Below are 15,965 nucleotides of genomic sequence, written 5' to 3' on the forward strand. Positions count from 1 at the left end.
TCTGGGAAACCTGCAGATTTCTGGGAGTGAAAATAGATCATAAAGATGACATCGAAGCAATTATTAAAACCACTAACCCTAAGTGATAGCCAGATCCTGGATCTCCGTTACAATAAGTTCCATGTCGACGTTCACAAGACTAATTGTGAAGAATCCTTCAACGTCGAAGCTCTTTTCAGCGTTGTCTCAATGATTATGAATTGCTCACTTGGTCATACTGATGCAGCCCCCAAGGTACGTAATATTTAACCTTCATGATCTGATATATATATATATATATATATATGAGATAATGATTGGTTTATTATTTTTTATATGCACACACACACAGATTGTAGAAGATGAGAAGGCTATTCTAAGCAATTTCGAGCCACCAACACATATACTGAGGCCTATTTCTTGTCTGGTTAGTATCTTATTGCATGCTTTTATTTATCTTGCACTTAGACGAAGGGTTGTTGAAAATTGTTTGAGATTTGAACTTTGTTATTATTATTTCCGAATTTAACTCTCAGCCTATCATCGAGTCAAATCAATAGACTACTTTGATACACACACTCTTCTGGTTGTATTTATAAAGTAGAGAGAATAAATTCTTTTGTCCCATTTATAAGGCACTCAGAAAAATCTTTTATATGGATGTACAATTTTATCCTTCATTTATTATTGTTTTGACTTTCTTTACATGAGATATAGTGTATATTAAATAGGAATAAAATTAAAAAGTTGTTGAATTTTAAATAAGAGTTAATGAATTTTAAAGTTTTTCTTAACTTATGTGAAATATGTTGGAAGTGACTTATAAATAGGATCAGAGGAGTATATATGCAGGTCTCAATTTGTTTTTTTGAACATTGCCAAGCGACAAATCACTGAAACCTGAGTGATGTGTAGCTTTTGCTTTCTAGATATGTCTGTAATTAAAATGTCTCCTTGAAAAATACATCTTATAGTAATTTTAATTTTTTACAAGGATGTATTTCGAGAAAAAATTAACAATCTCACTTTATAACTCAGAATTGAGACCTATATGTAAAACACGGAGGAAGTTCCTTATGTGATTGGAGATGCATGAATGAAATAGCAGAGGACGAATGAACGCGTAACTCAATTAGTAACACCACTGATGGGGATATTTTGTTAGGGGAGAATTCTCTTGTAATTCGTAAAGCATAGAGAGAGAAAGAGAAAAGGATTTAATGATTTTAATGGGGCCCACCATGAACACTTCTCTTTGTTTTTCTCTTCACAAGAACTACCTAGTACCTGGAGGGAATCCAATTTGCATAATTTGATAGCGAAAATTTGTGTGTGGATGAAACCTTATTTTCACCTCCCTTCAGATTTATTTTTATTTTGAATTTTTTATGTTAAAAAAATTATCCTATATTTTTAAAATAAAAAATCAATAATTTTCTTTTGAAAATTATATATATGGGCTGGTCAATGAAAAATTTTATTTTGGTTTCTTATTAGAATAAAATACTCTAACCTCCCTTGCACTTTGTCTTAATTATACAAACCTCCCTTCTATTTTAAAAACATACACTTAAATTCAAATTGTTAAATTTGTTAAGAATATTTTTAAAAGATATTTTTTCAATAAAAATTTATGTTAAAATACTTTTATTTACTAATTTACCCTTCATAACAATAAATCCCTAAATTTTAGTTAAAACTATTTTGAAAAATTTAAGATTTTTTTACTTTAATTTTATTTTTATTTTTTAAAATAGTTATTTGTTTAATGTTTTTATCATATTTAGACAGAAAATTAAGTAATTTATTTAATGTAAACATAAAAAATTGAATGAATTTTAATAAAATTTTTAAATAAATATATAATCAATCAAATCACATGTTTGCAACAAGATTTTTGTTTAAAAATTTTAAATTATGAATTTAAATTATTTATATAATGTCCCAAACTCAAATAATTTATATTATATGATAAAAAATATGCATTTAAAATATTTTTTATCCACTTAAAAGAGACCTAAATAAATAAGTTTCAATATGTTATGAAGAATTAAAATTATATAATTCTATAATATAATCAAAATTAATCAATTTTATAACATATTAAAAATTTTGAAAATATATGTATTAATTATTTTTATTGTATCAAAAAATATTTTTTTAATAGACATAAATGTTCAAAAAAATTTGTATGTTAATAAGAGATATTTTGGTCAAAATAAAAGTTTGAAAGTCAAACTTAACAATTAACTAACGGTTGGATGGACAAAAATAAAACCTTAAACATATAAGGGTGATTTATGTAATATATATTTTGATTTTAAGGAAGATTTATATACATTTTCAAAATAAAACAGAGATTTTTATAATTTAGATAAAAGAGAAGGTAATTAATGTATTTTACTTTCCTTATTATTACTATTATTATGGCTGTGGAAATAGTGGGTCGGCTCATTGGGCAAACCCGATCAACCAGTATTGGGCTCACCAAGCCTGTCGCATATAAATGCGCTTTTGCTTTGGACTTCGGCGAAACTCGGCGTCTTGCTCTCATGGAACGTACCAAGGAAAATGCTCTTGAACTCCATATCTTCAGGCTTGGGGAAGAACCCAAGCCTAGCAAGAACAACTTAGACCTCATTACATTCAAACTTATTGAGGGGATTTCAACATTGGAGAAGAAGATCGCTGAGAAATCCCAAAGCCCAAATTTGTATAATGCTCCTCGAGAACTCTATACTTATTGGGCAATCTTGGCCCTTCTTACTCGTTCTAATCGAACGACTGAACTGTGAATGTTTCATTTGTTTCTTGAATATTTTTTAACGAATTTGTATCCTTTCACAGATTTTATTGTGTTTGGGAAGTTCTATTACCTAATGTGCTTATTTTCCAATGCATATAGGGATTGGAACATCAAGTCCGAAGTTGTTAGGAAGCTCAATCGTGTTGTCATGAGATTGACTAATGAGTTGAATGAGATTGCGCATGATGAAGGTTACGGAAAAGAACCGCTGATGAGTTTTTTCAACTTTTCAATAATCACTATTTTCAAGTTTTTCCAAGCTTACCAGACATTTACAAATGTTAAGAGTTTTAATTGTAAGTCATTGAGAATGAATTATGAGACTTAAATGTCTAGGTCTGTTTGATACGAGGAAAATGGAGGGAAGGGGTGGAAAATCTTTTACAAGTTTGATTTTAAAAATTTGAGAAGTGGAGTTATAAGCTTTTAATTAATTTTTCCTATTCTTTTGCCTTACATTTTTTATTAAAATTTTATAACCTTAACTTTTTCAATTTTTTGAATCAAAGTTATTAAAGTTTTTCTTACCATTCCCTCCTCTCCATTTTCTTCGTACCAAATAGATACATTGCAATTGACACTTATATTGACCATGATCTTAATTAATATTCGCAACTTATTTTTTAATAAAAATTTGTTGGAACAGAAATGCTATTAAATTGATATTCTAGGACGTGACTAAAACTATCATTTTCCCAGTAATATATCCAACGCTAACAATACAATCTTAATTCATTGAAATTTCCAGTTGGTCGGATAGACCGAAATTGGCGAGAGGATGTGTTTAAGTCTCCTTCTGGAATTGTGGATCTTTTGACGGCTCTCATTTTCGCCGAGGAAATTACCGAGCTCGAAATCTTCGATAACACTACTCAACAAGTGGTAAGTCTTTCACATTCAATAAATTAATTTAAAATAATAGAAAATCCAAGAATAAGATTCTATTTCAACAGTAGTCTCAATTTGTATCAACAGCTTTAATGAATCGTGCGATTTAGGTAAGCAATGACGTTTTGAAGACGAAGAATGTTCTGCTGTTCATTTCTGGTCTGGACAACATTGAAGACGAGATTTGGGTTTTGAAATCTATCCATGATGTATTCAAAAAAGACAGAGAGAAACAAAATTATGAAATTCTATGGGTTCCTGTGGTGGAGGAAACCAATGATCATAAGATAAGTGATGATCAGAAGGAGAAGTTCAAGCATCTGAAATCAAACATGCCATGGTACGTCTTACAGAACCTGTTCGTCATTAAAGGAAAGAAGGTTTTAGAAGAGCTGTGGCATTACCAAGGAAAGCCCATCGTCGTCATCATAAACCCTAGAGGTCAAGTCATTCACAATAATGCAATGCACATGATCTTCGTCTGGAAGATTGAAGCCTTCCCATTTCGACCTGAGGATGAAGAAAGACTCTCCCTTCACTAGAAGTGGTTTTGGAATCAAGCCACCAAAGTTTTTCCAGACATTGAAAAATGGGTCAGTACTATCTTCCTAAACTGTTTGTTAATTATCTATCAATTCAGTTCCTATAGGCTTTAACTGATTACAACTTAATTATATGAATTGGATTATTTCAAGTCAAGAAATTATAAACATTAGATTCTTTTGAGTCAAAATTTAGGCATTTAGAGTGATTTCGAATATTTCATACATGTTACCAGATCATATTTGAAAATTGTCTTTTCCTTAAAAACCAATGCAAATATTACGATATGCAGATTCAGAATGACGCGTACATCTTCATTTATGGAGGGCTTGACGTTGCTGGGACCCAAAGGATTGGTTCATTGTTAGTATCCATTAAGAAGGACCCCATCATCAAGCAAGCAGATACCATGATCGAGCATTTCAACCTCTCAAAGCTTGACGAAACCTTTGTATCCAATTTCTGGAACAACACCACCAACTCGATGTTAAGCAGAGCTCAAACGAAGAATCCCAAACAGGACACTTTTCTTAAAGGCATGGAAACTTTACTGTCATACAAAAACGAGAAAACTTGGGCCCTTCTAAGCAAAGGCCCCAATGTGCTGGTTATAGGGTTTGGTCCCCTGGTAACGAGCATACCGGAGAATTTCGATGAATGGAGATTGAACGTGCAAGTCCTCCAAGGTTTTGATAATGCATTTATAGAGTATTACAATCAAAAGAGGGCTAGTGTTCCTCCTCCTTGTTTCCACTTCCAATTGAGCAATATACGATCAGGAGTTCCTTTCACTATCACTTGCCCTGAGCCATCTTGTAAGAAGAAGATTATGGAAGTTGAAAATGTTAGTTACAAGTGTTGCCATGGGATCCATTATCACCATACATCAGAGAATTTGAACGTCGAGATTGGGACCCCATTTCTGAAAACCAAATGGACTCCATGATCATGCATCCATGAGCTAGCTGATTTGCTTTTCGTTGTCTCTGTGATGCGATAATGAATAAATATCTGTGTCTTTTGAGTACTATATGTACCTTTTTTGTTGTGTGCTACGTAATTCAGTTTGCTGTGTTGTGCCCATGACTATCATATGTCATGATATTTAGTTGTCCGGTATGGATATTATGTAATAATCTATGTCCTCTGTAATGAAGCTATTCTGTCCTTTTACTTTAGTAAAAGTTAGAAACTTCATTTTTGTTTTAATTGTGATTTGGCATCTGATAATATTGTTCGCCGATTAGCTAAACCGCAAGCGGATGGGTTGCAAGTAATATAAAAAGTATCGTTTTCTCAGAGACTAAGGCTAGAAGAGTTAAAAATCATTAATGTGTTCTTGATTAGGTTCAATGAGACAAATCTTGTAAAAGAGTTGTGAAATGAAATTAGAAAAACAATAATTTAAGGCAGTATAAAATCAACTTGATTTTGAAACAATTAAGAGACTAGAGTTATTCTTCACTAAAATACTTCATAAAATTGGATTAATCAATTCTCAAGTAGTACTTAACAATAAGTTCAGTTAGCCGGGGTTCGCAGAATTGATTAAGCTTTCTCAAGTCAAAACCAAATGTTTGCATCCTCAATAAAATAGAGCAATCTCTTGCATTTGTTTTAAAAGGTTGCACTCTATAAACCAAAACCCCTTTAAGTCTATGCTAGGTTAACAAATACATCTCTGTTCTATCAACAAACCGTCTATTTACTCAGTTAAATTTCCGAACTAGCACGTTTTTACCAAAGTCACAGATTAACTTAACTATCTCAAGTTTAAACTAATCAAACAATCAATCCAAATGATGGCCAGTGACAAGGAAGCATTAAGCGCAAGGTAAAAACAACTGAACATTATTATTAATACTCAAGTGATAGTAAAACCAAGTCTCAGTCCATACAATAAATCAAAATAACCCTAGAAAAACTGATTTAGCTATATATGTTTAGTAAGAAGCTACAACTATAAGAATAGCTATTAGTCATTACAGAAACAAGAAAGGAAGAAGAAGGAAACCTAGAAAAATTGAGTGAAAAGCTTCGAATCTCTTCTAGCTTCAAGCCCAAAGTTTTCAAGCCTTTAAAGCTCCAAATCCTAGTAGAGCAAGCCTCCAAAATCGCCCCAAAGTCAAAGTGTGTCCAGAAAAAATGAGTCTCCCCCTGTATATGCCCTAATTTTTAAGTTACATCATAAAACACACAGCTGCAAGGGGTCAGAGGCCGCGGCAAATTACACAGAATGGCTTTCTTAGGAGCAGCTTTGGCCCTACGACGCGTGTGATCATAGGCCGCGGCGGATTACACCAAACAGGGACTTCTTTGGGACAGCTTGGGTGCCACGGGGAATATGGTTAGGAGCCATAGCGCCTCACACAGAAGTGCACTCCTTCCTCTCTATTAAAGCCGCAGTGGTGTTTGTCTCTATGTGCCACGGCGGTTGGTCTCTTTTTAGCCTCTCCACTTCTGGTCTCTATTCCTTACTCGCTTCAGGATTTTTCCTGCAAAATTGACTTCCAAACCAAATAAAAGAGCACTAAAACAAGTTGAATAAGTAGGAATTTTGAGAGGTTATCACACACCCAAACTTAGACTTTTGCTCATCTTGAAGTAAAACAACAAACCAGCAACTGACTAACAAATTACACATCAAAGCTTGTAGGAACAGTTATATCCTCATCAAATGCTCAAGAAAATATATAGGATAGAAAATTAATGAATCACCCAACGAAACAAGTTTCATGAGCTTAGAACAAACTTTCAATGATTTTGGAGTGTGAGTGTGTGTATAGAGTCAAAGAACATCTCTCATGATAATGTCTCAACAGAATGTGAAACTTTAGCCAACATACTAACCTTCAACCGCATACTTTCATAAGCCTAACTCCTTCTCTCTCTCCGCCTACAACTCACCTCACATAAATTTGAAATCAAAGGCACTTTTCGGCTTGTAACGTGGCCAAGAGGTCATGGTTTAGGAAAGAAAGGGAAAATAGAGTATACAAATACTTTGAGATAAATAGATACTCGTAATCAAAACTCACTTCAACCACTTTCATTCCACCAAACTTGTACCAAAATTTATTCTCTTTTCACCAAGCTTTCATGGAGTTGTACTAAATATTTATATGCCATTCTCTTTTTCTTTTTCTTTTTTTTTTTAAAGCAAAACATTAAAAGTAATAACTCAGCTTAGTTTCTAACACTTTAAATTTCCAAAATATTTCCATTACCCCTGCCAACCTTTCAAAATCTCAACATCTCATCAAACTCCTTGTCCTTCTAACTTTCATTTATCTCAAAGCTAAGGACTTCATGGTTTTTCTCAATTGGTTTTGGGCCAAGAAGAGGTTAGGGTTTGAAACAAAATGTAAACATCTATATGCACATTTTTTTTACAGCTCAAAGTATGGGTTCAAAGGACAAGATCTTTAAGGTCAGCTTGAAAGGCTCAAACGCATTTAAGAATTGTCTAATCCTTTTTCAAATTTATATAGAACAAACCATAAACTTTGAGAAATCAAAAGAAGGTTCTGAAACAATTTAGTTGAAACAAAAGTATAAAGGCTAAATTATCCACTCAACCTCAACCCTTTTTGTGCATTAGTTTCTCCAAAATTAAAGAAACACAGGTTTTAACCTCACAATTCAAACATCAAAGAGCAATTCACAACTTCCTATCAGGCATAGTAACTAAGCATTTTGTTCAATCATTGGACCATTCATACATTTTCAACTAACAACTCACTACTTCAGCTCATCTTTCATAAAACCAAACGAGCAAAAATTTAAGATAACAAAATTTTCACTGTTTTAACTGTTTTCTCTTTTTACTCAAAAAAATTTACTCAACAAAGCGACCTTTCAAAACTTTTCAAATTTAATCCTGTTATCCACAAAAATCTTGTTATCCATAAAAATCAATCCCCACCCCCAAACTTAAAATTGACAGTGTCCTCACTGTCAACAAGAGTAAGTGAAGATCAGGGCATGCAGTTAGAATCCAAAAACAATATATCCGCTGCATGAAAGGTCAAAATTGGCTTTTCTTTCTATACAAGTATAGCAATATGCACAACTTTCAACAGTATCGCTATCAGATCACCTCAATGAAATCAGCAATTACTATTGGTATCCATAGATTAATCAATGAAAAGATCAGTTAACTATCAACATCTTCAATCAGTTCTCAGCAGTTAACACAATTATAATCAACAGTGACAGATACTATTCAAGAATCACAATCAATCCAACAGGCCATCAGTAGCCTTTTCAGAACTAGAAAAGCAAATAACGAAACACAAAATAGAGCAAGCCACAAGAAATTGAAAGAACACAAACAAAAACAAAAGCAACAACAGTAGCAGAAACAGCCCCAGCTAGGCATCCTCCTCCTCGGACTGCTGACCCCCCTGATCCTCATCACCCTCTGCAAACAGATCGACGGCCATATCATCTCCCGAACCAATACCAGCACCAGACGTTCTAGCTTCATGTTCCTCTCCAGGCGACCCTTCCTTAATTCTTGTATCTCCAACATCCGACCCATCAATATCCAGTTTCCTTGCCATCTGGACCAACAACTCCTTTACACGCCTCTGTCTACGTCTCCTGTGACGTATCTCTCTGTCCAATTTCTCGTAGAGGAGATCCAAGCTTTGAGTGGTAGGGTCAGCACTGGCACTAGCTTGAGCTTCCCGTTCCCTCCTATACTCCTCAAGGAACTGTTTAGCGTACATGGCTTTAGTGATCTGTTGCTCTTCTCGTTTAGGAACCAAATTGGAGTAGTTGAATGGTGAAACCGGATTGAACTTTTGATCTTTTTCTTTCCATTCTACCTCTGCTTTAGTTAACAGATCCAAGATGAGGTGAGGCATGACAAGATTGGTGTTGTGGGCTCTACTAGCATCCCATATGGCATCAAAAATCAATTTCCCTATATTCATTGTCGCTTTGATCATGAATAGATATATCAGAAGTGCCAGATTTAGTGGGGCTTCACTAAGATGAGTGGTTAGCATAATATTCCTTGTGACAATATGCAACCAGATTCTAGCCTCAGGTATCATATCCTTTCACATAATATAAGCCTGGCCCCTCTTAGGTCTCACCCACATCTCCTCATCGAAACCAGTGAGTGTCGCTGAGATTGCACCAAGAGGAATCTCCTTTTGGTTGTTGAGATACCACTGATATTGGCAATTTTCAACCTCAGGAAGCTCATAGTAATCTCTAATGTGCTCTAGAGTAATGAGGACACATTAGTACCGGATAAACATCTCATTACTCAAATTTGTAGCCACCTTAATATAAAATTTCCTAACCAGCTTCTCATTCCCCTCAGTTCTGGATCTAATCAGATTTAAGAGTTTGACCTTCCTTGCTTGTTTATAAAACCCAAACTTGTTTTTGCAAGAAAATTCCCTTTCTTGATGCAACCCTCTCCTTTCAATAAGCTCCTTGATAGGAGGATCAGGGGACGCAGCACGAGCTTTCTTCTTAGGGGCCGTTTGATTATTACTTGTACAAAAAGAGCAAAGCACACCATACACAAACCAAACAAACAACACACCACAACCACAAAACAACCGAAAAAAGAAAACAAAACTAACCTAAAAAGGCTTGCCCCCAAACTTAAATCAAAGAGTGAGATCAAAAGTCAAAGTAAACCTCAAGCAATCCCAACAGCACACTCTCACCATTACTTAAGCCCTTTTTAACCTTAAGTCATCAGGACCCTTAGACCAAACAGAAATCACAGAGGTTTTACAAAAGGTTTTCAAAAATAGGCAACCATCAGTAGATGCCTAATCAAACTGTTTCCAAAAGGTCTTGTCCAAGTACTTATATTAAAACAGCAACGGAGTCCTGTAATCGATTTGATTTCTGAAAAAGAATAGCATTTGAAGTTGGTTTTTAGTTTCAAAACAGTACTAGGACAATGACAAAGTTTTAAGCCAATTTATTGTTCAAAAACAAGTTCTCAATTTCAAAATAGCATTTCAACCAGTCACATTTGAAAGTTTTCACAAGTACTGCATTTTATTGTTCAAGCCAGTTTCAAGCCACAATCAACAAGTTTCACAAGCATGAAATTTTAACCAGTACATTTTCACAAATCCCTCATTTTTTTCTTTCAAATAGGGTAAATGGAATTTGGAAGAAATGCTCTTATGAAAACCTTTTCGACACTAACCATAATGCAACCTTAGATAACGAACCATAACCAACCTTAAAGAAACCAAACTCCTCCTAAACTTAGTTCAAAATCTACTCTAGACCACAATGCACTTTCCTAGGAACCCACTTCCCTACATACTCAAGAAAATAAAAGAGACAAGGTTAAAAAAAAAAAAGAGACAGAACTTACTTCAGAGGAAGAGCAGAGACATGAAGCAAGAGGAAAGGCGATAAGGGATGAGACGCGACAGTGGTTGACAACAATGGAGACGCTGATCAAAATGCTTGGTAGCAGCAAAGGAGGGGAGGGAGTTGATGGTGAGAGAGAGATCTAGAGATCGACAGTGAGGTAGAGAGAAAGTGATGGTAAAAGAGTGGGAGAGAATGGCAGTGAGGGAGAGGGAGCTGAGTATGTTTTGGGGAAGGGAGTCAAAAGGGGTTTAGAGATAGGAGATGGAAGGAAATGACCAAAGGGTTAGGAATGTAAAATGAAAACAACGAATCCACTCCCAAAACCGGTCCGATACACAGGGGCAAAGTGGGTATTGAGAAAAATAAGGAAGGGTAATACGAGAAATGCAAGAATGGAAACTGCAGCATACGAGAAGGCGCCATGGCGGTTAATACCTCACGCTGTAGCGCCTATGACAGAATTGCAAAATCTGGGTAAAAAGAAGGGTGTCGCCGCTTATGGTTACTCACACCGCAGCGCCTCATATAGAACTGGAACTCTGGGAACAAGGACTGGCACCATGGCTTCTAGGCACACACGCCGCAGCGGGTTTTATAGAGAGGGACTCAAGAACAAAGATAAAGGCGTTGAGGTACCTATTACAGAGAAAGTACACTGAGAAAGGACGAGGCGCTGCGGCTTTTGAACACACACGCCACGTCGGTTATTACAAAACGAGCCTACATTGAAGAATTACCAAACACTAACGGGACCTATCACTTCCCAACACACAACACACAATAAAGCAAGACTAAACACAAGCACAATCATAGGAAACAACAAAGCACAAACAACCACACAAAAACAAAACCCACAAGCCTCAAATTAACACAAGCTCCAACATAAGCAAAGTAACCAATCAAAGCCATAATATCAATGAATGTTCAATTAGATGCACTTGATATTCCAGATGTATCAGCAAGGTCAAGGTTAATGCTGGAGATTAAGGTTAGGTGCACTTCCCTGGTTGCGCTAATCAGAAATCAGCCACTCCTTCTTGCTAAGCTCCAAAGTTTGAGGAATAAATCTTTAGGCCTACAAAAACAAAAATCAAACGTAAATCTACTAAAATAAAACTGAAATGCAACAAACACACAAAAGGCAAGTTTAGAGCTTGGGTTGCCTCCCAAGTAACGCTTGGTTTATAGTCTTCAGCCTGACTCTTTAGCTCTTTTATGATGACTTAATAAAGTAGATCGTAGAGACTTGACGATCCACCTTTCCACCCCAATAATGCTTCAAACGATGGCCACTTGCATGAAATCTCTCACCCTTTTCATTTTCTAGCTCTACTACACCATAGTTAGCAGCTTGTACCACAATGAATGGCCCTGACCAGTGTAATTTGAGTTTGTCCGTAAATAGTCTCAATTTTGAATTGTGAAGTAACACTTTTTGCCCAGCTTCAAAGACCTTAGGTATAATTTTCTGATCATGATACTTCTTGGTCCTTTCCTTATAGAGCCTTGCACTTTCATAGGCATTAAGGCGAAATTCCTCCAATTCATTCAGTTGAAGGAGCCTTTTGCACCAGCAGCTTGAAAGTCAAGATTGAGTTTTTTTATGGCCCAGTAAGCTCTATGCTCTAATTCCACAGGCAAATGACATGCTTTTCTAAACACCAACAGAGAGGGAGACATCCCAATCAGAGTTTTATACACTGCCTGTAGGCCCAAAGAGTGTCATCCAGTTTTAATGACCAATCCTTTCTTGTTGCACCTACTACCTTCTCGAGAATGCTTTTGATCTCTCGGTTGGATATTTCAGCTTGACCATTTGACTAAGGGTGATATGCCATAGTTACCCTGTGCTTTACATCATATTTCTTCATCAGAGCTTGAAATTGATGATTGCAAAAATGGGAGCCACCATCACTGATGATAGTCTGGGGTGCTCCAAATCTAGTGAAGATGTTTTTCTTTAGGAATTTGATCACAGTCTTAGCATCATTGGATACACATGTCGTAGCTTCAACCCATTTCGAGACATAGTCTACAACGACTAGAATGTACTCTTGATTGAGAGACTTTGGAAAAGGGCCCATGAAATCAATCTCCCATACATCAAAGAGTTCAACTTCCAGAATATTATTCAGAGGCATTTCATTCCTTGTTGATATGTTTCCCACTCGTTGACACCGATCACATCAAATCACAAAGGCGTATGCATCTTTAAATAGTGAAAGCCAATAGAAACCACTTTAAAGGACTTTGGCAGCAGTTTTCTCTCCTCCAAAGTACCCTCCATAGGCAGAAGAATGACAACACTCTAGAATATCTTGCTGCTCAACTTCTGGAACACATCTTCTTACCATTTGATCGGCGTATCTTTTGAACAAATAAGGCTCTTCCCAGAAGTACATCTTCGTATCGTGAAGTGGCAGAGTTCCATAAACCAGATAATTAACTAGATCTGCATACCATAGAGTAGTCGAGTCATCCACAAAGAACAAGCATTCATCAGGGAAAGCTGCATTGATCTCTTGGCAATGATCATGTTGAGCTTCAGCACTTAACCGAGACAGATGGTTCGCCACTTGGTTTTCAGTGCCCTTCCTATCAACAATTTCCAAGTCAAATTCTTGAAGTAAAAGGACCCAACGAATCAGGCGTGCTTTGGAATCTTTCTTGGTAGACAGGTACTTTAGAGTAGAGTGGTCCGTATAGATAGTCACTTTAGTGCCTACAATATAAGAGCGAAATTTCTCACAAGCAAACACTACTGCTAGCAATTCTTTTTCTATAGTAGTGTAGTTAAGTTGAGCATCATCCAGGGTTTTACTTGCATAGTAAATGGGATGGAAGACCTTTTCTGCTTTTTGTCCAGCATTGCTCTAACAATGAAATTACTAGCATCTGCCATAATGATGAAGGATATCTCCCAATTAGGTGCCACTAAAATTGGTACTGATGTAAGCTTCTTCTTTAACTCCTTAAAAGAGTTCATGCAAGCGTCACCAAACTTAAACTCTCTATCTTTCTCCAAAAGATTGCACAAAGGCTTAGTGATTTTAGAAAAATCTTCAATGAAATGAAGGTAGAATCCTGCGTGACCCAAGAAACTTCTAATACCCTTTGCACTTGTTGGTAGAGGCAATTGCTCAATAACAGATACCTTTGCCTTGTCAACTTCTAGGTCCTGTTTGGACACTCGATGACCAAGGACAATGCCCTCCTGTACCATGAAGTGACATTTTTCCCAATTCAAAACCAAGTTGGTTTCTTCACACCTTTGCAAAACAGCGGCCAAATTATCTAAGCAACAATCAAAAGAATCTCCAAAAATAGAGAAGTCATCCAGCAACAAAATAATCCAGGGTTCATAAAACACTAGCAATGGCCTCTGGCCAACCAAAATAAGGAGATACATTCTCTCCAGTTTACAACAAGGCCGGGTAATCAAATATATCAAAAAGCAGTCCTAAATGTGGCAATATATACTAGTCATACATATACAAATGCTAGAGGCCTAAAGCTAACCAAGCTCAAGCCTCTGCGTCTCTTCCCGATGGCCCACGCCCAGAACCTTCACCTGAAAACATTGTAAACCACGGGGTGAGACGGAGTCCCAGTAACCAACCTTTCCAATACTAGGTACTACTAAATAGGTGCTCGTGAGGTGTCAAGTGGGGCAGTTTACAAATAATATAATGATAGCCACAATAATTCACGCAAGTGCAATGATGCAATCCCATCAACCAAATCCCTCACTTTGGGGGATTTTCAGGAGCCGAAGCCGGCCTATCCCTCACTCTGGGGGACGTAAGGAGCCATAAAAGGCCTATCCCTCACTCTGGGGGACGTAGAGAGCCAAAAGGCCTATCCCACACTATTGGGGACGTACTGAGCCAACCATCATGCATTAATGGAGGCCTTACCACGTGGTAGTAACAGACAAAACTCTCACCAATTCCCAATTAATGCATCATGCTCAAATCATAAGCAAAGAGTAACAATCATTTCACAATTAACCTCATTCAGTGGCATATCTTTCACAATTCCAAGATTCATTCATCATAAATCAAAACCCCACAAGATGGTTTTCCGTTTTATACACAACATACAGTTTGAACATAATCACTACTTAGAGCACAAAATATAAATCTACTCATAATACCACAGAAGCAAGTACTAAGGATTGGAAATTGGTTACCTCTCGCCTGAGCAAGGAACAACAAACCAACAATATGGCCCCGTGCACCACCACGACTCACAACCGGTCTACACAAGCACACAACCATCATATATTAGTTTTCAAACTAATAATGTGGCCAAAACAACACTTGGGGACACAAATTCCTATCTCCCATCAAAACTCTACCCAACTCAAAGGGTATATCTATCAAGGCAACATTCCAAAGTCATACCAATCCATTAACACCTTAATTCCTTTCCAAACATCAATTAAGATTCACAACCTCAAGGACCCACTATGGAATTCTACACACAAACATCCCATTTGAGCAATTAAGGTTCCAACAACAATTCTAAACCGATTAAACATCCAATTTAACCCTCCTTAACATAACCCAATTCACAAAATCCAAAATCAATCTCTACATTATCATCCTCAATCACAAATCATCCATCTCCATAAACCCTAGCTCCAAAAACTCAAGATTCTTTAAATCCAAGGAAACTACACCGATTAAACACTTAAACTAACCCAAAGCAATCAATTAAACTCAAAACAATCGGTCAAAAACCTCAGCTCCATCACAACTTAGAAAATCCTAGGGTTCCACCAAAAATCCTCAAAAATTCCAAGAAATTCCAAGAAAGAAAGAAGATTAGAGGTTAAAATCACTTACTTGAGGTAATGGATCCTTAGAAATGCCCCCTCCAAGCCAAAAGTTTGAAACCCTAGCAGAGCTCCTCTCTCCTCCTTCAGATTTTCTTATTTTCGCACGCTGAACCCTCCCGCGACTATATAGATTCGGGACCTTTCGCCGCGGCGAACCCCAATCTTCGCCGCGGCGAACTAATCCCGAGAGGGATTACTCGCCTGAAAACCCGACTTCGCCGCGGCGAACTCCAACCTTCGCCGCGGCGAAAGCTTCCTGAGAGGAAACTCTCGCTCGCCCAGAAAAACTTCGCCGCGGCATGCCCTTACTTCGCCGCGGTGAAACCTTCCCGAAAGGGAAGCCTCGCTCCTCAGACCAACTTCGCCGCGGCGTCCCCAAGACTTCACCGCCGCCAAACCTTCCAGAAAAGACTCCCCTCTAAACTCTCGGTGCGCCGCGACGAAGTAAACTTCGCCACGGCGAACATACCCTGAGAGGTACGTTCACCTATTCCTCCAACAAACCTCAGTCCAACCCAAAAACACCAAGATCAAGATTAA

At 36.9% G+C, this 15,965-nt stretch overlaps 1 protein-coding gene across 1 annotated transcript; it reads left to right on the forward strand.

Annotated features, from left to right (window-relative positions):
* The first annotated feature begins 2,405 nt into the window (after positions 1-2,405).
* On the forward strand, positions 2,406-4,215 carry LOC114740242 (protein SIEVE ELEMENT OCCLUSION B-like). Its single transcript, XM_028928362.1, has 4 exons — positions 2,406-2,748; positions 2,827-2,976; positions 3,534-3,667; positions 3,784-4,215. Exons 1-4 carry the CDS (start codon positions 2,406-2,408, stop codon positions 4,213-4,215), a joined length of 1,059 nt encoding a protein of 352 aa, XP_028784195.1.
* The last annotated feature ends 11,750 nt before the right edge of the window (positions 4,216-15,965 follow it).

Source organism: Neltuma alba, unplaced genomic scaffold (assembly GCF_004799145.2).
Source record: "Neltuma alba isolate B1F8T4 unplaced genomic scaffold, ASM479914v2 tig00003082_pilon, whole genome shotgun sequence".
Classification (NCBI taxonomy): domain Eukaryota; kingdom Viridiplantae; phylum Streptophyta; class Magnoliopsida; order Fabales; family Fabaceae; genus Neltuma; species Neltuma alba.

Bases quoted from the DNA above. Each gene is read 5' to 3' on its own strand.
- LOC114740242 (XM_028928362.1), top strand. From the start codon at position 2,406: ATGGCTGTGGAAATAGTGGGTCGGCTCATTGGGCAAACCCGATCAACC. The intron at 2,749-2,826 runs GTTCTAATCGAA...ATCCTTTCACAG, and splicing joins AATCTTGGCCCTTCTTACTC to ATTTTATTGTGTTTGGGAAG. The intron at 2,977-3,533 runs GTTACGGAAAAG...TGAAATTTCCAG, and splicing joins TGAGATTGCGCATGATGAAG to TTGGTCGGATAGACCGAAAT.